General features: G+C 41.7%; 1 protein-coding gene across 1 annotated transcript in view; it reads right to left on the bottom strand.

Annotated features, from left to right (window-relative positions):
* pacrg (PARK2 co-regulated) overlaps positions 1-26297 on the bottom strand; it is a 156582-nt gene that overhangs the window by 77227 nt on the left and 53058 nt on the right. Inside the window, exon 3 of the mRNA XM_034674309.1 lies at positions 4261-4432. Coding sequence (XP_034530200.1) covers positions 4261-4432 — 172 coding nt within the window. The remainder of the gene's footprint in view (positions 1-4260; positions 4433-26297) is intronic.

Raw genomic sequence — 26297 nt, 5'->3', positions numbered from 1 at the left:
TTGAATTCATAAACTACTGCCTAAGTTAGCAAGTGGCCTGGTCACTCTGTGTATTAACATATCGTATGTAAAGTCAGGGCTCGTGAAAAAGGGACCGGACTTTTAATATTTAAATGAACGCTTGGCATGCAGGAGATGAGGAAAAAGTGCAAATGCAACATCGCTGTTTAATACTGTGAAGACAGAATAGCGGTAAATACACCAAAACATGTGCATGTATACCAAAAACCTAGTCTCTGTTTGTCTCAAGTTGATCAACTTTTAGAGTACTTGTGTTTACAATGTGTTTATAAAGCGCTTTCTCTAGTCTTCTAACCACTCCATGGTCATTTACATTACATGTCACGTTCACCCATTCACACCACATTCACACACTGATGACAAAGGCTGCTATGTAGAGCCCTTCAGTATTAACTATTTCCATTCATGGCACAGCACCAGGAGCAGTTTGGGATTAAATGTCTTGGCTAAAGACACTTCGGCATGTGGACAGAAAGACCTCGGATCAAACCCCAAAACCTTCCGATTGAGACATGACCAACCCAATCACAGAGCCACAGCCGCATTTGCAACATAGCCCTCCTGAAAGGTAAACTTGATCTGATAACTACATTTTATAAATGCCCAGAAAGAAAGCGTTTCTCCTTTTGCAATATTTTTTTCCTTTGTCTTTACAAATGAGGCAGTTATCTGCACTGAGCTTATTGCAAATGCTCATATTGTGAAAACAATTACATGTCCATTAATCATGCAGCCTTATAGACTTAAACTATTCAAACTATCCAATCATGCAAACATATTGCATTAAGTATCAACACAGTGTTTATTTATTAACTCCAACCCAGAGTCAAAAGCTACACCACATAGGAAGAATCAAAAGCTTCTACAAACAAACCAAGCAGCCAATGGGGAAGTGTCAAAAACTGCAGTACCTGCAGTGTCCACTTGATCATGGCTACGGAAGAACCGGAAACCACATACACATTAACACATGCAGCCAAAATTTGTCTGAATAGCTCATTTCTCTATCACACACAATGTACGGGGGTGAATTTTCTAATTACGCAGCAGTTTAGAAGATATTAAGATTCCGAATTTTCCTTAATGAGAGGCACAGCTGACTTGACTGACAGGCGGGAACACTGTCGCTGACGAGGAGACTCAAAGCCCGCCTCTTTGTCTCTTTACCTCACACACGCTCGACAGCAGTTGGGTTGAGTTCAGCATTTACAGTATGGCACCCGCCGCCTATTGGCTTCAAAACAGTGCTTCAGAAACAGATGGATGACATCACACCAGGGTTTACGTTAGCCGTTATTTACCAGCTGTTAGCCGGTTTCGCGCACAGTTGTCCGGCATATAAAGATATCATCGGCCAAAATGTCCGGCGGTAAAAATACAAAATATAAATAACCATATTGCTCATAATTTAAGTTGAGGTTTCCCTTTCAACTGCTTGAGAAAAAAGTTATATTCAGAGTCTACACTCTTACATACCAACATTTGTTCATGACCGTGCCGTGAAGTAGCACCCAAACGCCACACATCACGTTTACTGATTGACAGCGGCACGGAGAAAACAGTCGGATCCAGAATGCTCAAAAACATCGGGAGAACGCTTCAACACTGATGACGGACGAGTGTAACCCAGCTCCTACTTTGACAGGTTTTCAGAAGGTTATGATGCTTTATGAATAGTTTAATCAAGTTTAGCCTCCCAGCATGATGAGATATGAATTTCAAAACATAATCAGTGATGGCCACCTTCCAAAATGCTTAAAATGGGGACAGATAGCGTGCACGTGGATTACTCCCTTCAGCGCTGTGTGCAGAGGACATCACTAAACATTCACCCGTTACTTGCACCTGGAATTCAGAGCGGAGTCGGGTTCAGAGGGGCACGGAGGACACCAGGCAGACATGGCAGGTCACGCCTGTTGGCCCCAGACCAGAGGAGGTTCAGGTTAGAGTCAAAGTGCGGGGCTCACAGGATGATGGACAAAGGATGCTCTGCTGCCTTTAATTTTTAATACAGAAATTAGACTCAAATAAATAAATCCACCATGCAGCTCTCATACGGCTCTGACAGCTGTCAGACGTTTTAAGGTGGAGCGTTTTCTTCTCACTCAATGCATTATTTCATGAATCGTGAATCAAACCATGGATAACAATGGAAGAGGCTTAGAAAAGGTATCAGAGAATTCTGTCCCCGTGCCAGGTAAAGAAAAATGATGTATGGTAATAGTTTCTAACCAACTTGCACGATCTTTTCTCAAAAAGTTCCACCATTTTCCAAAGTTTCTGCGTTGTGCTTTGGCAGTCTGGCCTGAACTGTTGGCTACAATGTGACACTGCCCCAACAATTTCCAATGGTACTGCAACATTTGGTCGGTATCCGTAGGCTTCCAGAAAACATGAAGAAATATGGCAAAATACAGGCTGAAGACTTTGTCTGTATCCGTTTACTTATTGGACAAAGCACATAAATGAGTCTCAAGATATTGCAGTGTATGCTCGGTGCAGTGTTGGGTATGTGTGTTGGCAGCCTTTGTGCCAGGGTGAGTCTGTCACGGTGTCTCAGGGTCCCCAACAGCCCTGCCTATTGTTGGCTGTTCCGCCTCTCTGCCTCCACAGACGTCCAACAGCTACACATAAACACAGGACACACTTCACATACACGCACACACACCCAGCCAACTGTCCATGACATGAACACTATCCCAGGCTCACCAGGCGCCACTTAAAGGCTCCCACTTTGAAACTGACACTCCACTTGGCAGCGGCGCCAAACAAAAGACAGTGTGTGTCAGAGTGTGTGTGTGTGTGTCTGTGTGTCTGTGTTTGTGTGTGTCTATGTTGGGGGGGGGGGGGTAATTTTCCAACAAAAGCCGCACTCTGCATTCTTCTAACTCCTCTGTACCTTGATGCTTCTTGTGTTTGTCACAAAGGAAACCTCTCCTGTCCCCTTCACTGTAAATTCTGATGTCTATTTCCGAAGCCGGAGACCACTCCACCCTGGGACACGACCTATCCGCCCACCTCCATCTGCCAGCTCTAGAGTGTGTGTGCGCATTTAAACGTGTCAGGCTGTAAAGGTAGGGGCAGGCCCAACACGATGACACAGTTAAATACGGTATGTCACCACATCGCACATGGCAGATTATCAGGCATGCTTTTAGAACCAACTTCTTCCGGCAAATGCAAAAACAAGGACGCTTCGCCCTGAGGGTTGATGTAATAATAGGAACAGTGTGACTGCGAAACCAAATTAGGACTTGTCACAGGGATGGTTGAATGGTAATGTTAGAATCTGTTATAGTGCAAAGTGTAAGACAGGTGAGTCTATTCCTGCTGAAGTATGTTGTTCTATTTTGGTTTCATTGGAGTGCCAATGTTAAAATACTTCAAAATGTGTTATTAAGTGTAAGATATTGATTTGATTTTCATTAAAGTTCAGCTGCTTTTAACTAACATTGATTATACTGAGCTGTTTACACGCAAGGTCAAGTTTTAGAAAACACAAAGTAGGATATTTTTCATGATACCTTGTGTTAAGTTATCCGACATTCCATGTATTTTCAACTTCACAACACCTTTTGTTCATTTAAACAACTTGTGTGTGCATTGAGCGCATGCTGTATCACAGGCTGCAGCTAATAAAACTTTAAGCTGCTGGCAATCTTTGAAAAATAGGCTTTAGATATGTCTGAGATCAGTAAATAGCAATCAATATATAATGGTGCTGTCAACAAAATAGTAAATAATGAAAGAGTGATATGCAAATACACTTTTCTGGGCTGCGCTTCCTCTAACTGAGGAGATTACTTGGTTGTCAATTAATCACAGAAAATATGTGATTTATAGAAAACATTGACAAGATCATGCCAATAAATAAGAGGGTAGGGGAGTTTAATTAATTGACTAGTTGCTGTACTTCAACCTCTGAAAACTGCTGTGATAAATTTAGAACTAAAAATGTTATCTCAAGACAGATCTTGAGTGATCTCACTTTATCTCTGGGCGCTCTGCCTTCCTCATTTCAGAACATGACAACGATGAGCTTCACATCTTTAAAACCTTGTGGGAAAATTCTATCAGCATCATTAGCGTCGTATTTCTTCAGATGTAGCCCCATCCTATTAGTGTCAAGAGGTCACAGTGAAGGTAAAACGTCAACGCACAGGGTCACCAGGGGAAAAGGAGCTGTGTGTTCCTTGTGATTTGTAACCCCTGAGAGTATAGACACCCTCACAGACTCACTTTTGATTGGGAGGATGAGCTGAGGGATCACAGGCTCGATCTGGGCGCCTCCGTGCTCGAGCATGTCATGGACTCCTTGACTGGCGAGTAACTTGTACGGATGAACGGTCTCGCTTAAGCCGTCGAAGAACAGAGGCAGGAGGTGGTGGTAGTCCAGTTTCTCAATCTCCACCTAGGGACAGAAATATATTATTAATACAGGCATTATTAGCTGTTATTACCTGTGTTAAATACTTGATTCTGATTGGTCAACCCCCAAAAGAGAGGCAGGAGAGAACACCATAAAAGAGAGACGAGGGATAGAATTTGTTTCCCCTTCCCTCGGCTGTTTATGGAGACATTAACTCTTAGGGAGGAACTTTTTGCTTAAAGAGAGGATTCTCCTTCAGTCCACTAAATCACCTTCAAGCTCACTTAAGTTCACTCCCATACATGTGCATAAAAATATAAAAAGAACACACACACGCACAGAAACACACACACACACAGAGTGAGATAGACGGCAGATGAGAATTCAGTAGGAAATCACTCATTGCCGTAAAGCTCCCTTTTGTTTTTTGCCCTCTGTCTCTGTTTGTCCTTGGCTTTGCTCAATATGTAAGTCTAAGGCTCCTCTTGCAGCCATTTATAACCTCCCCACTAAACACATACATCCACATATTCACACTCACTCACACCCACGCACAATGGCAACGGGACAGCTGTTCAGGAGATCATGACACAGTGGCATGTGGCATCTTGTGGGCTGACATGTTAACACCTGTTTACACCATTTACAGGACAGACAGAAAGGCACACAAACACACAAACACAATCCGGCAGTTAGATGAAGACATTTGTCCAGCTCCAGGCCACGGGCAGGCTTTGATGTTGTTTGGCTGAGTTTGTGGGTACCGTGCAACAAATTAAAGTGAAGCCTTTCATGTGTGTGAAGCCATCATAGTGAAACCACTCAAGAACACTGGGCTGGAACGAACAGCTGACCCAAAGGAGGGCGTCCTTGAGCCTTTGTGTGTTCTGAAAATCCTATAAAATGTTGCATATAGCCAGGGCTCATGCAGTTTCTGTGTGTACTAGATCTAGTTACCAAGTGTGTATTTATAACAGGGGTATCAGCTGTAGCACTGCATCCCAATGGCACTATTGTTGAGCGAGGGGTTAGAGGTTGAATGGGTGATTCTGTTTTTCATGTAATGAAAGGTAATCCCTTTGGTGCAGAGGCAAACACCCCCCAGCAGCTGGCAGTCCTTGAGGACAGCTGAAGCCACAAGGAGACACTCGCTCATTCTCTACACACACATATTGCTACGTTTATACACACACACACACAGAACACAAAAGCACCCTGCTAGGTCACGCTGGTCTGTACTGAAATGTCACCCAGTGAGCGACGCTCCCTTCTTTCAAGTCCCTGGCCCTCACTCAGCCGCCGGTCAGAGCCCAGACTTCAAAGCAGGGCAGAAACCCCCACACCCCCGCCTCTCCTGCTGCCAATCCTCCCTGACACACATTCCCCCCCTGGGTAAACACAGAGGAGGAAAGAAAAAAAGATGGAGAGATGGAGAGATGGAGAGATGGCAAGATGGCGACAGAGACAGAGGGCTCACACTGTTAGCGCAGAGAGACAAGGCTGATTGCTTTGAGGCAATTTGCGGGCCAACCTTGACCTTTCCCTGCGCTTGGTCAAGATCATCATTGTGAGTCAGGCGGGCCAGAGACGGGAACAAAAGCAAACATGAGCTCAGAGAGACGCTGAGGAGAGCAAGTGGATGGAGGAAGCGGAGAGACGACACTGAGGAACAGCAGCACTTGCTAACCAGTGGCACAATTAATGGCATTAATAGATAGGGTTGCAAAATTCCGGGAATTTTCAAAGTTGGAAACTTTCCACGGGAATTAACTTATAACCCCAAATGTATTAAATTGAAGGTTGGCTCTTAATAGGGAACTTAAATATCGTTGGGGAAAATACATTTTAGTATAATCCTCACTAAAACAACCAGATTTCATGCAAGTACAGTTGAATATCTATGCTATTCCTCAATCACATGCACATAGCACACTGCTTACTGCAGGGCTATTGAGACCATGCCCTCTACATGCACTGTTTATTTGCATGTTAAATCAGACTTTTTTGGAGGGAGAGGGGCTCTTTTCATTTAACATTTTGAATGGGACTTTGTTGGGATTGCATTTTTGTTAATTTTCGAATGGGTTGGGTCAGAGGGATCAGTTATATTTAACTCAATATTCATGTTATTTTTCTTCAATTAAAGAATTGACTGTTCAATAAAATAATTAACACTTGATTAAGTTCTACCCACAAATCAATCTGTTTTAATTGTATTATTTTGGAGGGATGTCTGCTTATAACAAAACAAATACTTATGCTTGGATATGATACCTTTCCATTAAATTACCCTCAATTAACAGTCAATTCCCATAACTTCCAATTTGGAATATTTCCAAAATTCTTCAGCTTAATTTCCCATGGAAATTTACCGGAAACTTTCTGGAAATTTACTGGAAATTTTCCATCCCTTTGCAACCCTATAGACAGACACTTCATGTAACAAACTGCCTCTACCCTGGCCAAAAACATAAAACAATACACAGCAGTTTAGGAAGACCAACCGGAATAGACTTTTGAGTACTAATAGCAACTTAATATCCTTATTTTTTGTGACTACATAAATATTTCAGGACTCATGATTTAAACAGTTCTAAATGCATGGACCCACCTTCACTAAATGTTGTGTTGATTATAAAGTGGAATAAACTGCTGTATTAAAACTAACAACTAATCTATTTCTATCTCATTCTGTGTCCATTCTGTGCTCCACTGTCTCATAGGTTCCTCTGAGTTGCTGCCATATACGTCCTGCTGCTGTGGACATTCCAGACTCCGGCTGATACGGACGTGCCGGACTCTAGCAGCAACATCTACTACTACTACTACTACTACTATTACTACTATCCGTCACTATCATCGCTCTCTCTCTCTTATTCTCCTCTATCCCTCTTTCCAACACCAACTGAGTCGAGGCAAATGGGTCTGGTTCTGCTCGAGGTTTCTGCCTTATAAAAGGAAGCTGCTGCGAATTTGCCAGACTCCAGCGGCAACAACTACTACTACTACTACAACTACAATCCGTCACTAACATCGCTCGCTCTCTCTCTCTCTCTCTCTCTCTCTCTCTCTCTCTCTCTCTCTCTCTTATTCTCCTTTATCCCTCTTTCCTCTTTCCAGCCCCAACTTGGCGGAGGCAGATCTAACTGTCTAACATGAGTCTGGTTCTGCTCGAGGTTTCTGCCTGTTAGAAGGAAGTTTTTCCATGCCGCTTTTACTAGCTAAACATTGCGAGGTGCAATGCTCATGATGGATTGAGATGAGATAAGACTGAGTCCTGTCAGTAAGAGGGGATTGGATCTTATCCTGTCTTGGTGTTGGGTCTTTGTTAATAATTTAACATAGAGTATGGTCTAGACCTGCTATGTTTGTAAAAGCGTCTTGAGATAACGTTTGTTGTAATGTGGTGCTATACAAATAAAGATTGATTGATTGATTGATAAAGTCTGTTACTGTTACTCTTACATAACCGTTTTCATGAAAATCAGGGGTTAAATCAGGCTTGTGCTTTACATCTACCCTGCACATACAGGCTGTGCCAGTACGCCTTTATTCACTTGTAAGGGGCTTGATACCTGCCGTAATATGGGGCCAGCCACAAACTTTAAAAAAAGGTCTTTATTTGATGATTTATGGTCATTTGATTTAATGTAAAAATGTTCTAGTATGCTGTAATGTAGGGCAATGGGTGAAATTGTGTTCAAGTAAAGTGTGTGTTATATTAATAAATTGTTAGATTAATTAGGCAGATGTATGGGAATTTAAGAAGCTGTATTGTGTTTGTTGCAAAGATGTGAGAAATTTCCCTCCGAAGAATCCAAAATAAAGCCAATTTACAGAAGCTGTATATTATGTCTATGTCTACAGTATCAGTGCATCATCAGTTCTCACATTAAGGCACAGGCACGGCTTCACCCTGCTGTGAACCTGAGATCTTGGGAATAATTACCTAGGAGCATTAATGTGCTGTTTTTGTGAGGAGTCCTCTGAACTCTACCATGCTCTTAATCAAAAACACATAAACAAGCACTCAGGGACAGGCTGAAGATTCCAGTTAGCACTGACGGAGTGGGGACCATCAGCAAACACCTTAATACACACTCACGCTCACATACACGCACACACACATTCCCAGGGAATCTTAATCAGCGGCTGTGCTGAGCGGTAACTCTTGCATCCGTTATCGATTGTCCGCCCAGGTTTGTTTGTCTTTGGGTGCCTGTGGGAATCCCCCTAGAGTCCAGGGAGTCAATGAGAGTGGAGCACAGAAAGACTATCAGCCAAGTTGCAGCAATTAGCCCTGGGACACAGACCTGCGTGTCTACTCTGGTCAGCGCTGCAACAGCAGACACATAGGAGCAGAGCAGACTAGGAGCCAGCCTGAGGAGAGCCGGTGCTCATTAAACAACAGAATCAGAGGCCCCTGACAGGCACAGGGGACCAGGAGGAAGGAAAACAGCAGGTTGCCACTTTAAATACACAATAGCTGGACATGACTGTGTGAGGAGGTGAGTGTAAATACATGTGTATGGGAGGATAGATGTTTGCTTCTATATGCTTACATGCAGTGCTGTATATTGTGTACTCTCAGAAGTTACATACTACGGTCTACTCATGTTGAGAAAGCTTTACAGCAGGATACTTAGCAGAGTAAGAAATAATGAAAAAAAATGAACAAATAGGAATCTTATCTCTAGGTTGCTCCTAAGCCCAATATTGGAAATCTGCAGAGCCACAGTCTGCAGTTTCAGGACCGTGATTCTGGCATCTCGAAGACCCTTGTGTTGTTGCAACAGTTACACACTGGTTACACACTAAAACTGGTTACATTACACTCTAAAAATGCAGTCCTTGGCAGTGATATGTACTAAGTAGTGCCATCACAAATAGTGGCCGACCGATATTGGATTTTCAGTGGTCGATGCAGACAATTAGAGAGCAAGTCAACTGATGGCTGATATAATATGCAGATGTCCTGTTGTTGTTTTACTGCATTTGATAAAAAACAACAATTAAATGATGACATCTATTATTCATTGCTAATTACAATCAAATTTATATGGTTATCTTAGTAAGCAACAAGTTTAAAATGGGTCTTTAATTAATCAATGGAATATAAAAATACATTGGGTTATACTATAGATTTCAGAACATGACTCATATTAATTCAAGAAGAAATACTACACTGCACATCAGAAGTGATTTAGATAAAAAAAAAACAGCTGCCAGTAACTGTTTTAGATTTGATATGCTGTCATTTAGGGTGGAAAAAAATGTGTCATTTAGAAAAGACAATGATGAAGGAGGAAACTTAAAGCAGCAGGCAGAATGTGGAAATCTAATGATATTAGTGCTCAACAGTAGTCACACTAACAAGACCGCCTGCATTGTCTGCAGATATTGATTGTTTATGCTTTCAATCAGCCTTGTGAGCTTAGGCATTGGCCAATGCCAATTACTTAAAATTACCAATAATCAGCCTGGTTAATTGGCCAATCAATTAACTAGCCCCTAGTCCATCGCTGATCATCTAACAGTGTAACAGCATGGATAAGTAGTTTTCTACCTTCTGGGCTCCATTTTTCCCCTTGTCTTTCTGTCTCTAAATCTGAAAATTGCACAATGCTTTGGGTTTAACCTTTCTGTCTTACTGAAATCACGTTTCATAGATCATGTAAGAAACAGGGGGAATGCCATTTGTTTGACATGGATGCTATTTTAATCAATGATGCCATAATCACTTGACCTGGATTCAGCCTTCTGTGAGCACAAGTACAGGTTTCTGTATTTAGAAGAGCTGGCAGATGATTTGCTGTCAATTATTTCAGCTTTGAGAAGAGAACATGCTTCCTACTGCTGCCACTCACACAATATGAGTCATTCATAACAGAGTCACTACAGCCAAAGATCCATTAGTTCTGCTGAGAATGTACGAGAAAAGACAAAACAGAATGCAGTAGTCACATGTGATTGTATGTTGACAGTGTTGAATACATCTAAAAGATATTCTTACTCAGAAAAAAAGATATGCATTCAAAGGCTGTGGAGGAAACAGGCATGAACCATCATGAACTAAAAATAACAAAACATACCACAACAGAATTCCCATCTGTTACCAGTGTGATCCTGATTTCATGGTGAAACCAGGCATGTTGTCACTCTGAGAAACCATTTCACTTTCTAAAGCTCCATCTGTGGAGTGGAATAAGAACTACGAAGCACTGATGCTACACTGTTGTTTTGTTTGTTACATGTAGAGCGAGACGTCTTCCTTTTCCTGACAATCATGTTGTTGTTTTTGACACTAAAGGCTGATTTATACGTCTGCGTCGCCCATAGGGGCTGACGCAGACATGAGCCCCACATACTTGTGCGTCGATGTCTCCGTGTCACGCAGCAATTCTCCACCGAAAAACTTGAGGGCAGTGCGATTCAGAGCGTGTTATGTTAATCTACAGCTGATACATGTTGCTGTTTTATCATGCAGACAGGATAACAGGGAAGAATAGAGAGGGGGAGATTAAATACACAACCTCCTGGGAAAGAAAGAATACAGAAAGTGCTGCAATTCAAAATTAAAGGTACAACTTGATATATTACAACAATGTAGGGCTGGGCGATAATTCAATAACCATAATTATCATGATATAATTTTTCTCAATATAAGTATAACAAATGTTCAATACAAATTCAATATAAATAAACCTGTAATTACACCCCCCAACCACTGGAGAGGGAGCGGGGCTCTTATGTGTCTTAAACGCTAGTTGCCACCCAACATTAGACATAAGAAGAAGAAAACAGTATTGAACAGCCAATCATGTCACAGGATAAGAGGTAGGCAGGCTTAAAGACGTTCGGAGCGGAATGTAAACACAGCTGAAACAAGCGACAGCGACAATGAAGAAAACTTAAAACCTACCAGCTTAAAGCAGAGTCGTTAGTCTGACACTGTGTTAACTCTGCCTTAACTATTAACTTAATACATTTAATATACTTTCAGGATGTGGGTAAAGGAAGAGCACAGAGAACATTTCTGCTGTGCATCTCCAACACATTAATGTCCACCGCAACCGTATCACAACTGAACACCGAATAACCATGATGCATTCACTGCACTGCGGGAAACAATATCACTCCACCAGTAACCCTTAGTAACCTTAAAGGGGAGTGCTCTACTCAAAACAATACTCTATAAACTGACACACAGTAAACAATTTAATATATCTTTGTGATAAATTTGAGTCAAATTATGGAAAGTATCTCAACATGAGAAAAATAAGAATCTACAAACCAAAACTTCACAAAAATCACATCTTTCACAAAAGACCTGCTTCTTGTTAGCAGCGTCAGAAATGAGGGAATCAAGAAGTTTATCAAAGAACTATATCCAGATACAAGCTATCAAACCGACTTGTTTCTTTAACTTTCACTCAGGGGCAAAAATCTGCCTTTAAATTGAAATTAAAAGTAATGATTTGATATTTATCGTGATAATAATCGATACCGACTGATATGAACTATTTTATTGTGATAACATATTTTTCTATATTGCCCAGCTCTACAACAATGCATTATAATAATTATTTAAGGAGGAGTTGTTTTAAACCTATGTCTTTGAATAAATGCTCCTTATGTTGGGGCTGAGGGTGCAAGAGCATCCATACACCAATTCAAAAAAGATATCGTCATGAACTTTGTGGATTTATTAAACTCTTTATGGATCTGTGAATTGTTTTTCCCACTATAAAATTGGTCTTTTGGATGCAAAAGCTGTCCATAAGGGCAGCCTTATGGCTAACTCCATTCTGTGCTGTGCAGCAGCAGACACTGCAGTCTGGACTCAGTTACAATTTGGCTGCAGATTTGACTATGACTGAGATACTCAGCTCCAAATTCAAGCCATTTAGTCAGGAAAAATCATAAGGATTTAGCCTGCAAGGTTTAGTTTGCTAGCAACAATAATGCACGTTGGAAGTGTCTCTGGGATACTGCAAAGATCGAGTGCACGGATGAAAGAACATTATGAGAGACTTAAATTTCCCTATAAATGAGAATCTGCAGGTGAACCTTTGAAAAATGCACCAACTCTCACTAGCAAACTACACACAAGACACCGTAATAATTTATTCATCCTAATCCAGCCCTGATTCCAACTGTGCCACAGGTGCACTGAACACCTCTGGCCACAACATCTCCAAAAATCAGTCACCGTGTGTGTGTGCGCGCCCACTGTGAAGACGAGAAAGAGAAAATAAGTAAAAAAGAGCAGAATACTTTGACTTTCTTGGAGGTCAAAATAAGAGGAGCGGGACTGGAATAGGCAAACGATAAGTGGGGGAAAGCGGACTGAGTCACTCTCGCTATCTCCCCTGACAGCTGTTTCCATCTAACAAGCATGCAAGTATGCTCAATTCACAGCACAAGTAGTGGAGTGCATGGTGTCAATTGAATTGATACCTGACACAAGCTGGATGAGACAATTTTGGAGCTTCAAAGATAGTTCAAAACCAGGACAGAGACGGTTATGAATTCCATGTGAACCTACTCACACACACACGCATGAATCCAAACATGCACACCGACAGATGAAACAAAATGTATTTAGGCACACAGTCATGCCAGCAATCCCAAATGGTGTGTTGAGGATTAAAAGCAGGAGGGTCTTATTAGAGGAACAAACATCAGCCAGAGTAAATCAAACAGTGGCTCTGAGCTCAGTGTTCCTGGTGAGATCATGTTTCTGTTTATGCTTCTGTTTAAAATAATGTTCACTGAAAAAAATAATAATGAGGGTTAAAAAAGTCAATATTTAGCAACACATTTTAAAGTGTCCTCGCTTTGCTGCAGGCTTCTTGTGCGGACATGCGCTGTATTTACCCAGAGTGTCATCATACACAATTATTAACATTGTGTTTTAATAGTGTCCTTGTTTGCACACAGAACAAGAAACACATTCAGCCTGTTCTTGTGCTCCAAGTGGGAACCCATCACAATTATTTTTTCTATTAACAAGAAAGCAAGCAAAACCAATTAATTTCGCTCACACATTTTTACTTTCCAGAAGAATGTTGTTAATATTTGGCGATTAATTTGTTTGTTTACCTTCTTCAATTTGCAGTTTTTGTGGCGCACAACCCGAGCAGTGGCCTCTGTTTGCTTTTTCACAGTGCTCTCAAAGTGACAATTTGAGACTTGGGCAGGCCTCTCCGGCTGCAGTGATTGAAAAAAAAAAAAAGGTGGACTGGGAGTGAAGGAGGGCTGAGCAGATTGGTAAAGGCGTAAAGGGATAGAGGAACTTAAAGTGGAGAAGAAGAGACTGTCTAGAAGCTGCTCCAGTTTTAAAGGTGAAGCAGCTAAATAAAGCTAAGATAAGGACTCTGCTCACTGTGCTCACTTTGCGCACTCCAGCACGGGACCTTCTGCCACTGTGATGGAAGTAGGCCAGAAGCAGGAAGGAGGAGGAAGACAGGAGGGGGTGTACATAAAAAGGTTTGAGAAAAACAAATGAGAAAAAAGGTTTCATAGCTGGGTTTTTCCTGATCTCGATTTGATGTGTCCATGTCTGCACAGATGTGCAGCTAGCATGCCCAGATGCTACAACAGTGTGAGATTTAGACCTTTCCAGTGACCTAGCAATGGTCACAGCTCACAAGCCAGTGCGGTGATTGCGCCTGTGTCTTGTCTATTCAGGAGCCACGGCCTCTGCTCTTAGCTCCCAGTGATTACAGCTCAGCAGCCGAGCTTGACAACACACAGGCAGAGTGTAATCAAGTCAGAGAGAGGGAGGTGTAATCAGCATTTCCCCTCCAATCAGCCCCAAAATCACTGTCTCTAATCTGCAGCCAGCCATTGATGGGTTTGATTGATAGGATGGATTTGTTATCTGGCTGTGGGGGTCTGCAGGGAGCAGAACAACAAGCAGGAGCAAGAGACACAGTCAGCTTATCAGCTATCGCTACATTTGTTACCGCTCCCCTCGACGAGCGAGCCGAGCTTTTCCTCACAGGCTACAACTGCGGCTCCCCTCTCATTTATCATACAGAAGAATTAAATGTGGACACTTCAAAGTACTTCCACACACAAGGGTCCCCGGGGGCATGTGTTTTCTCCCTGTTTAAAATGGAAGGGGCCAATCCATCACTGGTTGTTTGTGACGGAAACAGAAACCACAGAGTATTTGTGTAGTGTGTGTGCATGTGTGTGTGCTCGTGCATGTGTGTGTGTCAAAACGTGCTGAAGTGCCTGTGCTTATACACTCATTAATTACTCATATCTATCTGTGCGTGTGTTTGTGTATGTCTGCATGTGTGTGTGTGATTTGTACATGTCAGATGTACAGAGACGATACGAGGAGGAAATAATGCTTTTTCAGCAAGCAAATAGCATGAGCGTAACATGCCTGCACAGTTTTTGATAAATCTTGCCTTACAGCCTCACTCTGGAGTGAAAAATCCTCACAAGTGTTCAAACAAATCTGCTCATTTTAAATGAGCATGTGATGAACGAGCTCCATTGATTGTGTGCATGAAACCAAAACAATAGAGACCAAGACGAATGCTCGGTCTGTTTAAGATAACAAGGCAGCCCTATGAGACTGTGTGACTTTCTTTATGTGCATTTAAAATAATGGCATGAACAACTCTTAAAGTAAAGACTAGACTTAATTTGGAAAGAGATGCCATTAGATTGCACAGCTTTGGCCACTGTCACGTACTTCAAACCAGAAAGAGGCGTTGTATGGATTTTTGTTGTTTTCAAAAATGACGTCATTGATCCTCTACGACATGCGGCTAACTGGCCGTGAAAACTGATTCAAGAAAAACTCAACTTACTTCATAACGCATAAAAAATTCTGCTGATGAGAAGGGAGAGAGACAAACTGAAGGGCGCAACTAACGCAAAAAAAATGCTGTCAGTGGACACAGGCCCTAAGTAGACCATTCATGCTCTTAAGGCGGGTACACACTACAGGATAATCAGGGTGATTTCTGTTCCGATCTCCCCCTTATGATCAAAGCCAGCAAAGGCCTGATTGTCTGATGTTTGCAAACAACATAGTGTCTGATTTTCCTGTGGTGTGGGATGTATTAAGAGTGATTTTGTCCGGTCGGAGACGCTCGGAAGGCCTCAAAAGGAGAGATCGTAAATAATGAACATGTTTAATATTTTTGACTAGAAATCCGGTCATGTGTGGGATGTTCCAAGAGGAGCCAAGCACGCACAGTGTGTAATGTCACGTGTACCGGAGCAAAAGCCAATCAAGATGCGAGCTGACTCACACAGCCCTGCTCTGCAAACTATCTGTAATTCTTTTGACTCAGCTCCAATTCGCGCTGTAATGCATACAGCCCACATTCCCGCCGTCTCCATGACTTTTTCCATTATCGTTTTTCTTTTTTGTGTGTGTTTTCGGAAAGTAAGAGGCAGAAACAATCATCATTGCTTCTTCATGTCCGTCCGCCATGTTTGTTTACACCGAAGACACGTTTTACTACGCGAGATTTGGAATATTGAGCGTGAAGAACCTGATACTCTACTGAAGAATCGGTTAGTGTGTGGTGTGCTCCGTAGTGCACACCACACACTATAAGATCAGAAGAGAGAGATCTTGTGTGATCTGTCTTCTGTTATCATTAAGGGTGTGGCCTCTAAATGTGTGAAGGTTTGAAGAATCCTGTAGTGTGTGCCAGCTTTTACACGCTTTGATTAAGCTCTCATTGGTTTGCATCGTTTTCTGTTGTATTTTTCAATGACCGAAGTTTTAAATGATGAAAGTTGTCATGAAACTTTATTGGATTCACCTCAATCAAGGTTCAAAAGCAAGCTGAGCTGATTTCAAAATGTAGTGGAAAAAATAACGCAGACGAATGCACAACCCCTCCAACTACTAAGTGCTTTGTTTTTTTAAGATTGATTCTCAGTGACTTCTGAAATACAGGCTTACAATTTTAATAATAATTTCTGCACGCTATTCATTATAAGTTAAATGAGAAAGCAAAGTTCCTGCCTGAGCCTGTTCAGACCCCCATACTAGTCAGCAGATTCTTAGAGAGGTCTATGGTGACAGCTTGGCAGTGGGTAGGATCTGAGACACATTGTCAGTATAATAACCTAAAATGTAAACTAATGTGTATAGCTAAAGTTCATTAAGTATAGTAGGCCAGGTAAATGTTTAGCATGTTTTATTTAATTGGAAAACCTACACAAAGGCAACACGTTGCTGTTTCACACTGTTTCACTTAGATGCCAAACCAGGAACCCTTGACAAACAAAGTATGAACAGTGAGCGTTCCAACAAGAGAGGTCCAGTGGAGTCAGTGCTGTTCTGTGGGAAAAGTAAAGAATAAAATCTGCTGAGGTACTTTTGTCAACCACGTCCAGCAGCCAGGATTTCAGCACCAGCGGGTGACAGCTCAGTGACTTTCTAAAAATAAACCAGAGACAGCGTTGTAACATTTTTATATTTGATTCAACTAGTGAACCCAGCTCGTGCTTGTGTGTCAAGTGTGCCTGAGCCTGTAATGCCCACCCTGAGCTTGGGAGAGGCACAGAGAATCAGCTGCATCAGTGGCAATAGGCAGTGTGCTCTCAGGGCCAGGCAGCAGCAGCAGTGGCGGCAGCAGCAGTAGCAGAGAGTGTCTGTCAAGGCTCTGTCCAGCTCCTAATGGGATGTTCTTGTTGTTGCCAGCGGATAACGCTCATCCTGTGTTCTGGACTACAGATCAAAGAAGGCCTGGACTCCACAGAGCTACCAGGGTTGCACGGATGGAAGGGATGTAGAGAGTGGAGTAGAGAGGGTAAGTAAAGGGCAAAAAAGAAAGCAGAAAGCAAACAGGTAAGAAAGAAGCAGGAAAGAGGGGAAAATGGAAGAAAGACAGCATGAAAAAGCAACCTATCCTTTGCTTTGAACATGCATTGTGTCCCTTTGATCACCCTTTCAGGCAGATTAAAGCCCAATCTTCTATTTTCAGCTTCTATTTAGGTGAGGGTAAAGCGAAGTGAAAAGCAACGAGCAGAAAGATGAAAGCCAACCATAGAAGTCAAGTGGGACAGGTTTTTTTTTTTTCTTTTCAAAACTAATCTGGAAAAGCAGAGACGCAAAGTTGGTTTTGAGCAGCAACACAATGTGAAGACAAAGCAAGACGGTGTGTCTTAGAAGATGTTCCTCCATGAGGATGAAAAGTCGCTCTCTGTCGAAGACCAGAAACACGAGGGGTGTGACTTCACAATGTTTCGGATCCTTTTGGTTCAAGGAATGGTAAAGAGGTTGAGCCAGTCCTATCTGTGAAGGGTCAGTAGCGGTGACAGGGCAGAGCTCTTTGTCAGGTGATGTGGAATCATCTTCTGAGTCGTGAGTTGCTGCAAGCTGTGTGGCTGATGCCCCGCAGATAAGAAAACGTTTTGATATGATGACTATGTAGAGCCAAAAAGTAAGGTGAAGCAAGAGCAGCCAAAAAGAATAATGCGTTAAGCACAATGGCCGCATACACAAAGCTCCATCATCCACCTGCAGGGAGAAAAAATGTGGTTCCTTAGCGTCGTGTCCCATGGTTCAGTACGTTCACAAGGGGCCTTTGACGAAAGGACGGAATCTTATGAGGAGGATTGTTTCACGGAAACTGACTAATGTGCTTGACATGAAGAGAACTTAGAAGTGGGATGAAAGGGAGCTTTGAAATGTCACAGAAAATGTAGTGCTGCATTGTGAGCACACTCACACAGAACAGGCACTAAAAATACAACTAATATTACTACTACTGTAAGAGGCACATTTTGCTTTAGGCTGACCATAGTGACCAGTGGTCCAGACTTCTATACTGTGTTGAAAAATTCAATTTATCATCTGACAGTTTGAGTTACGGTCAATGGAAAGAAAACTTAAATGACACAGAGTGAAGAGTACGCTGCATCCAAAATGCAAGCCATGGTGGACAACTGATGGATACCAGAGGTAACAGGTCAGCATCAACTATCAAAATTCATCACCAGCTGAAAGTGTGTTTTGTTGACCTGTAAAACGTGACACGTGTCACTGTGATGGAGCGGCTTAGAAGTGTTTTAAACTAAATTTCCATGCTTTTCATGTCTGGCTCTCCAAGCCAGTGCAACTCCTTGAAAAAAACTAGCCGTGCTAATTACTAGCAGCTCTCTGTCAAGGACTAGCTTGTTGGTCAGTCTCTAATTGGTTTGCACAGACCTAAGAACTTCCTCTTTTGTCTCCTTTTAAAACATGACAGTTAACACTATTGTTAATTTTGACCGAGCAGTTCAGGATGCACCTTTGTGTTTACAGTCTGAGGTATGGCAGCATTTTGGCCCTCCCTGATATATTACTCAAGAAAAACATGTAAATTCCAAGCCAGGAGCACAAGCTGCATGTTTGTTTATTCAAAGAGATTTAACTTATTTGTTTTAATATTTAATCATTTAATTTGGGAATCGTTCACTTTCCTTTTTTTTACAATTGTTCTGAAATTTTCCAACAAGGAATTTTGTAGGGTAATGTTTTGTTTTTTTTGCAAGGTGCTGAAAAAAAGTATGTAGTGGTTTTATTTGAGTTACAAAACATCTTAAAAATGAAAAAGGATTACTTTGTTTACAAAGAAATGTAAGAGAAAAAATGTATGTATTGCAAGTGTCCATATCTGAGAATTGAAATAAAATAATAGTTATTTAAACTCTGAGTGCAATCCAGTTTTCTTGAAAAATGTTAAAGAATCATGAGTGAATCGTATTGTGAACCAAAAATCGGGATTTGAATCGAATTGTTGGTTGAGTGTATCATTACATCCCTGGTTGGACCTAAACCTAGTATAACTAAAGTGTTCCATCTGAAGATAGCCTGTGATCTTTTAAGGCAAGAAATTCTAGTGAATCAAAGGTGACGAAGCTGTACTTCGTAGAGGCAACGTAACTTAGATTTGCAAAACAAAGATCATTTGGATTGTGTCACTAATCTTCCCTCCTGTAAGTGGCATTTAAAAAAAAAAAAGATTTTCCATCGCTAAAATTGTATCCAAAGGTTTGCACTACAGCACGTTTTTTTCCAGAGTTGCATAACCAGACAAAGCAGACACGACAGTAGAGTGTGCAGATCATTTTATATTCCCACCTCTATAGAAAGTGAAAAAATTGCATAAATAAGTTCTGCACTCTGAATCCACCAGCCTGAAGAGTGTGGAGTCACGGTAGGAGATCCATTACAGCAGGTGGTGGGTGGCATTACAATGGATGGAGAGAATATACAGATACATGTACCAGAGAGGACAAAAGTCTTTCTTTCTTTTAACATTGTTTGCACAGATGTGAGAGAAATCGCTGGTGCCCAAAGATGGTGTATAGGGATTATGTTTGTTCAAGCTTGTGTATATGCACTCAACCACACTCACAAACACATGCATGCATGCACTTCCATAAATCTACCTCTGTCCTGTGTGAGGGGAGACTGAGGGGAGCAGAAACAGTGCAGTGAGGCAAATGTAATTACAAAAGGCAATACAAGCCGTGTGTCTCCAAGTCTCTCTGACCCACATGGAGGAAGTAAGTCAGAGCTTATCAGGGGGGCACAGAATGGGGAAATCTCCCAGCAGAGGTGACAAGCACACCCTGCTCTTTGCAGATGTGACACACTGAGAAGATGATGGTGTTGTAGAGGTGATGTTTGGGATCTAAGTGAAAAGCACAGCAATGTTACTAACAGTCTCTTCTTCATTAAAAAACTCACCAGGAAGAAGAGGCAGATTCACAGCACTTGTGTTGACAGAATTTTGTGCATTAATTGTGGTTTGTTTTGTCCAGTCATACAGCAAAAGAATAAAAACTGGTAGTTTTCTACCACTATTTTTGGTCACCAGGCTTTTGTTTGCTGCTGCAGCTGCTGTTTTGTTGCTGTCGTAGGAATGAAAGATGTGAGGAAATGTTTTTTAGGAAATCCTGTGGGGAGATTTGACAGACAAGTCAGATGACAAAGTGAACAGCGAGGAGATGGAGATGGGTATGCTTGTGACAGCTTTTTGGAAACACTGTAGGTGCAAAATGCTTGGCCATGGTGCTGCCTGCTGCTTCAAACACAAACACACACACAAACACACACACGTATGAATACACTGCATATGATGTCTCCAATAGACAAGTGATGGGAGAGAACAACAGTTGCTTTCCTGTAGGATCAAAAGGGGAGAGTGCAGCATGGGCAATTGTATGCAGTGTTATGGGTTTGTGTTATGGATGTGAACCAAATCCAGCTCATATTTTGGTCGACTCTGTGATATCAACAAAAAAAGTACTGTTTTCCAAGAAATGAATGATGAATGTAATCATGGTTAGACTTGTCATCGACACCCCTAGCTGCAAGCCATAGGCATTTGCGTCAAATAGAATTTGAAATAGAATATTGTTCATGATCTTCAAATCGTGGGTTGGATTGTGTCTCATTTTGTTTCACCAAAAAAAACCTTAATCAAAATGACTGGAGATAAATAAGCCTTCTATGTGGCCAGGTGAACCTCCGGCTGCAAGAATTGAAGCCAAAGAAGAAGTGTTAAAAACTGCAGTTTCTCGAGTGTCCGCTTGAGGCTGGCTCCGGAAGTACCGGAAACCACATACACACCAATTCAAAACAGCCGATCTTTACAGCAGAAATAAACACGTTTACAGCCTGGTACAAAGAACAAGTGTAGTCTGGATACCTCATTTGTCAATTGGCACTCACTGTACAGGGGCTGAATGTTTTCATAACGCGGCAATTTCGAAGATATTAAGATTACGATTTTTCCATTTCCATTATGAGAGGCACAGCTGACTTGATTGACAGGAGGGAACACTGTAGCTGTTGGTTAGGAGACTCAAAGCCCGCCTCTTTACCTCACACTAGCTCAACAGCAATTAGGTTGAGTTTAGCATTTCCAATATGGCATTTTCAACAGTATTCTTTTTCCTTGTGTTTTACTGGTCTGGCTTAAACTGTTGGCTATATGCTCATGACTGCTCCCACGATTTCAAGTGGGACTGCAACATTTGGTCCATATCATCAGTAAGTTCAAGAAGTATGTATGAGTATGAGCAGAAAGCTCTGTATGCATATCAGATGCATAGCATAATAAGCCTTTAGTGGGAACATGCCCTTAAAAATGTTTGCTCATCACTCCTTGTTCTTATTATTTTGCATGTTATTTCCATCAGTTTCAATGTTCTACTGTTTTCATTTTTACTTGAGTTATTAGTGCAAACATTGTCTAAATGTGTTACATCATAGAGGATGAAATTTTGAGCTATATTCATACACTATATAGTACCAAGGTGCAGTAAAAAATTAGTCCCCTGCTTGCATTTCTTGCTACTGTGCTTTGACAAGACTGGCTAAACATGCAGTGGCGCATGAGTTACAGGCATTGTTAAACAAAGCTCAACAGGTCCCAACTTCCCTTTCAGCTGATTCAAAACCCTGGTAAAAAAAAAAACTGAGCTGAGCAGGGAGAAAACAAGCTAACAACATCTTCACAGAGCATTTTGCCTCCAGGATGTAGTCCCCATTACCTCTGCTGATTCACTGGAGGTAATCACCAATACTGCTCTGGAGAAAATCGGGAGGATAAGGAGAGGGGGAGAAGTCAGTTAAAGAGAAAGAATGAGGATACATGGAGGGGCCTTTGAATGAAATATGGTTTGTATTATTCCTTTCTGCTCTCCAGACAGGGCCGTCTGTCATACCCAGGAAGGGGCCAGAGAAAGTGGGCTAAGTGGTCAGACCATTTTTTGTGCCTTTCCAAGTGACTGAATAGATATTAGGATTTTACAGGCTATTACACATGATAATTGCACAGCATATTGAATTTCGAGCAATTTTCTCGCTCAACTCCCTCTTTGGTTCTCTCGCCTCTCTATAAATAAACATTTACAGTATGCAAAGTATCCATCACATATGGGCTGTGATCTAAAGGGTGTTGGTGACACACAATCAGTATCCAAGGCATCCATGTAAATTCAATAACAGCACTCTACTAATTGCATGGCTTAAACCCAGCTTTAGCTCTTTAGATATTCATCTAAGCCAATTAAGTGCGAGGCGGGTTGGGGATGGGGCATAATCCTTGCTTGAATGTTAGAGTGCACACTCAAGTGCAATGTCAGAGGAGGACCCAGTCCACTCTAAAATAGCTGCATGGCTGGTCTGCAATTTGTTCAGGCTAAAAATAACATACAGGAAAAGCATCATCTGAATCAAAGACGAAAGACTGATGCTGCTTTTTGGGTTCACTCTAAGATGTAGCTGTTAGCTATTAGCAATTAGCATGCCATTAGAATGTATCTAATAGAGATGGGACATGATTTTACAGCATTCGAATATTCGTTCACTAAGAAAAAATCGAAGCGATTCGAACTCCAACCTGTTTTCGTGTGTGCAGCTGGTTAGAAGAGCTTGTAGACCTTATCCGGATGGAACGAGCTGCTGCCACATTAAAACATCTCGATCAGGGATTAACTGGATTGTGGGATAGTTAGATCCTTCTTGAACTCCTTACCAGAGTAAATATGATATTAGTGCCATGATTGTTATGGTTAATTTTATAATCAGCCATATCAACATGAATTTACACTTTACATGAACTTCAAGCATGCTTTAAGTATTTATTGATGCCCCGAACCTCTGTCGAAGAGTTACTGCGAATATTTGATTGTGATACGGTAATCCTGCCAGACGTTGGCGATAGAGCGTATTAATGCTGTTTGCTAACTGCATTAAGTAACAGGAGAAGAAAAATGCTAAATTCATTACAGAGCAAGAGAAGAAGAAAACATTAGCGACAGTCACAGTGATTTTCTCGGTTTCTAAATCTAGCACTACTACACATGTATTTCCAGAGACTGAGCATGGCTGTAAAATGTAAACAGAAACACCGACATAAAGATCGACACAGATGCTGTCAGTGCCCGCTAGCAGCACCTCGTCCTGCTGCTGGTTAACGCGACTGCCACATGAACAGGCCGTTACAGGGACAGGTGTGTGTGTGGGGGGGTATTTGAATAATTGCCAGATAGATGCCAATGATTATTAAATAGTATTATGGCTTGAAAAGCCCGTCCCTAGTATCTGAGAATGTAAACTCTGTGTGTTCAGCAAAGAAACTTCAGCTGTGAGAGCGTTCGAGTCAGAGTTCAAGTATCACACGTATGAGCGTTTAAGCAGCATCTCCACATGGCACGTGCGCCATCCTGCACATTGTCTCAGCTCAGTCGTGATAAAGAGCAGAGTGAGAAGACAGATTATAAAATGCTGATGGAGTACCCTCAGCACTACCATTCATCAACATAATTAACCATAATCAGCACCATCCGCAGAGAGGGAGGTGGATGATGGAGGAAAAAAAGGACCGTCAGAGAAATGTACTTGAGGTGGCAGAGCTGCAAAAAAAGTAAGGGCATATAGAAGAAGAAATACCTTGAAGAATTAAAGTTGAATATGAGTTTGAATCTGCAGAATATTGTTGTGAAAATGTTGTGGATAGATAGTTAAACACGCAGAATAAAGTTGTCAAATTATGCTTGTGCTGTATTTGTTAACAACGAGTCTAGAGCTGAAAAACCTGTCCAACATGGTAAAATAACTCCTCAACACAAACACACTGAAGGCTTGACAAGCCTCACCTCCATCAAGTGTCTCTATCTCATCTTGCATAATCTTAATAACTGTTCATCAGGGTCAGCAGACATTCTGACAGATCATCTGAAATATCCAGTCAGCTCACGCCATGTCTCCAGCCAAGTTCCCATTACACATGCTGATCTGTTCGTCTTCATTCATTATTGAGAGCCAAAAGCAGCCGGGGCCATGTAGGCCACTTTATGGAAGTTTAAAATTTTAATACTCCTAAAATTCCAGGGTAATTTGAACAATGACCTGACAGAGGAGAGGTTCCACACTGCACACAATCTCAGGGAGATTTACAGCTCGAATCTCAGTGATAGCATTAAGACTTTTTCTCGTGGTTCAGACTCTGCATGTGTACATCCGATCCTATTCAACAAAAATATGGTTACTAAGAAACTAAAGGAACAGCAGCTGCAAATAGAAATGATAGCTCTTCAAATGGAAGTATAATTATTGAAAACTGCTTCTGAAAGTGCCAGGCACTCCGTTATGCAATGGTGTTTATTAATCCTTAATTCAAATATGTTACTGTTTGACAGAGAAATCATGAATAAAGATTAACTCAGATTTCCTGTTCTGTGTAGAAATCAGAAAATAATATTTATATTCCAGCTACATTTTTTCACAATTGATTAAAATCCAGAGCTGCTGTTAGTACTGCTGAGTTTTTGCTATTTTTAATTGTCTTCCTGAAAGGTCGTGAAGTAAGTTCCACCGTGGCCCTTTTTAATTATCTCTCTGTATGTATGGAGCGGTTTGAGTGTTACGTGTTTCACAAGTGAGTCTGCCAGAAGCCAATCCCCTATGACCCTGACCTTTTCAGGAACTAATAGAATTACAGCACACTGAATGCCAATTAAATAAACACATAAATGGAAAACAAAACAGGCAGAGAGAGCGCAGGAGTGTAATTGCTTTAAAACCCCTTAAGGTAAACACATGTTCCCGCAGTAGGCAGCCTCACTGAGATGTAGGGTGAAAGAAAGAGGGAGGACTGTGTCTGTGTATGTGTGTAGTTGTGTGTTCAGTGAGGTACAAAGATAGAAAAGCCAGGAGGAGGGAGTCAAACAGGCGAGGCAGGCTAGCCTGTGAATGTGTTGTTAATTTAGCCCTGTTTTAATTAGCTCTTCTGCCAGAGCGCAGTGAAGCACAGGGGGCTAGCGGGGAGCCCTAAAGATCTGGGCAGACTGGCAGGCTGAAAGAGGCCACCAGATTGGCGTGCCTAACTACTGCCTGTCTCAGACCAGCAGCTGGGCACACGCATCACCCACCGTGGATCAAACCGCCCAAAGGTGAAAAATTAATTCTGCAACTGGCCCGACAATAACAACACACACCCTCACTTGTGGTGCTTTACTAACTTCTGTTCATTCTTTCATGTTTTTGTATTTCTCTATTCCTCCTGTGCCTTCAGTCGAGCTTTAATTAAATCATGGCTTGCTTTTTTTTTCTTTCTATTTAACAATGCAAAGACGGTTTTTGACAGTTGCCTCTGATAACTCAGACTCCCACTCTCTAAAGCACAGCCTGCTTACAGAGTTCACTTTTGAGCAACATTGGAAGAGGGGTGGGTGTTCAGTGTTTATGAGGTCAGATGACATTTAAAGAGTTCAAGTATTTATGAAAAAAATGAGGAAGGAAGGAAGACAATTCTGTGTTATCAAAAAGTAGTGTGTGAAAAGGCAACAAATATGAGCCTAACTTCCTTAGTTTCTGAGAGGATTTATGTCATAGGAACTTATAATCTGCAGGTCAGATTACCCTCTGAAATAAGGAGGTCCCCCCCACATAAAGCCTGAAGTGTTTTCAGACTTGCACCAAATTCCTTTTTTAAGCTAGCACTACACTATTGCCCGTCTTTGCTTAATATTGATGAGTTACTCACCCTAAGCCTGAGAGACGCACTCTCTTGTTTGCCTTAGCACTTGAGACATCAGAACAATCAAAAGGTCAAACAGATGTGGGCATTTCTCCTTTGTGACACCAACTTGATGAGTCCTAGTCATCCACTTGAAATGGATAGTAATTGGTTGGTGAGCACCTCCGTAATGTGGCGAAGCTCTCCAGTGAAGATAGATTAAGCTACCTGCGGGTGGAGATAGGGCAGGGCCTGGGGACGGGAGGCGAGAGGGTCCCCTACTTGACTTTGAAGGAACAGACAGAGAAGATGGAAAGCTTGAGATGAAGGAGGCTGATTAACATATTGTGCAGTAGAGAGAGCCCGTATCTTCTAGTCAAGACTCTGTCTGGGGAAAT

This window comes from Notolabrus celidotus, chromosome 22 (genome assembly GCF_009762535.1).
Source record: "Notolabrus celidotus isolate fNotCel1 chromosome 22, fNotCel1.pri, whole genome shotgun sequence".
Lineage (NCBI taxonomy): Eukaryota > Metazoa > Chordata > Actinopteri > Labriformes > Labridae > Notolabrus > Notolabrus celidotus.
This window is presented reverse-complemented; position numbering and strand designations above follow the sequence as displayed.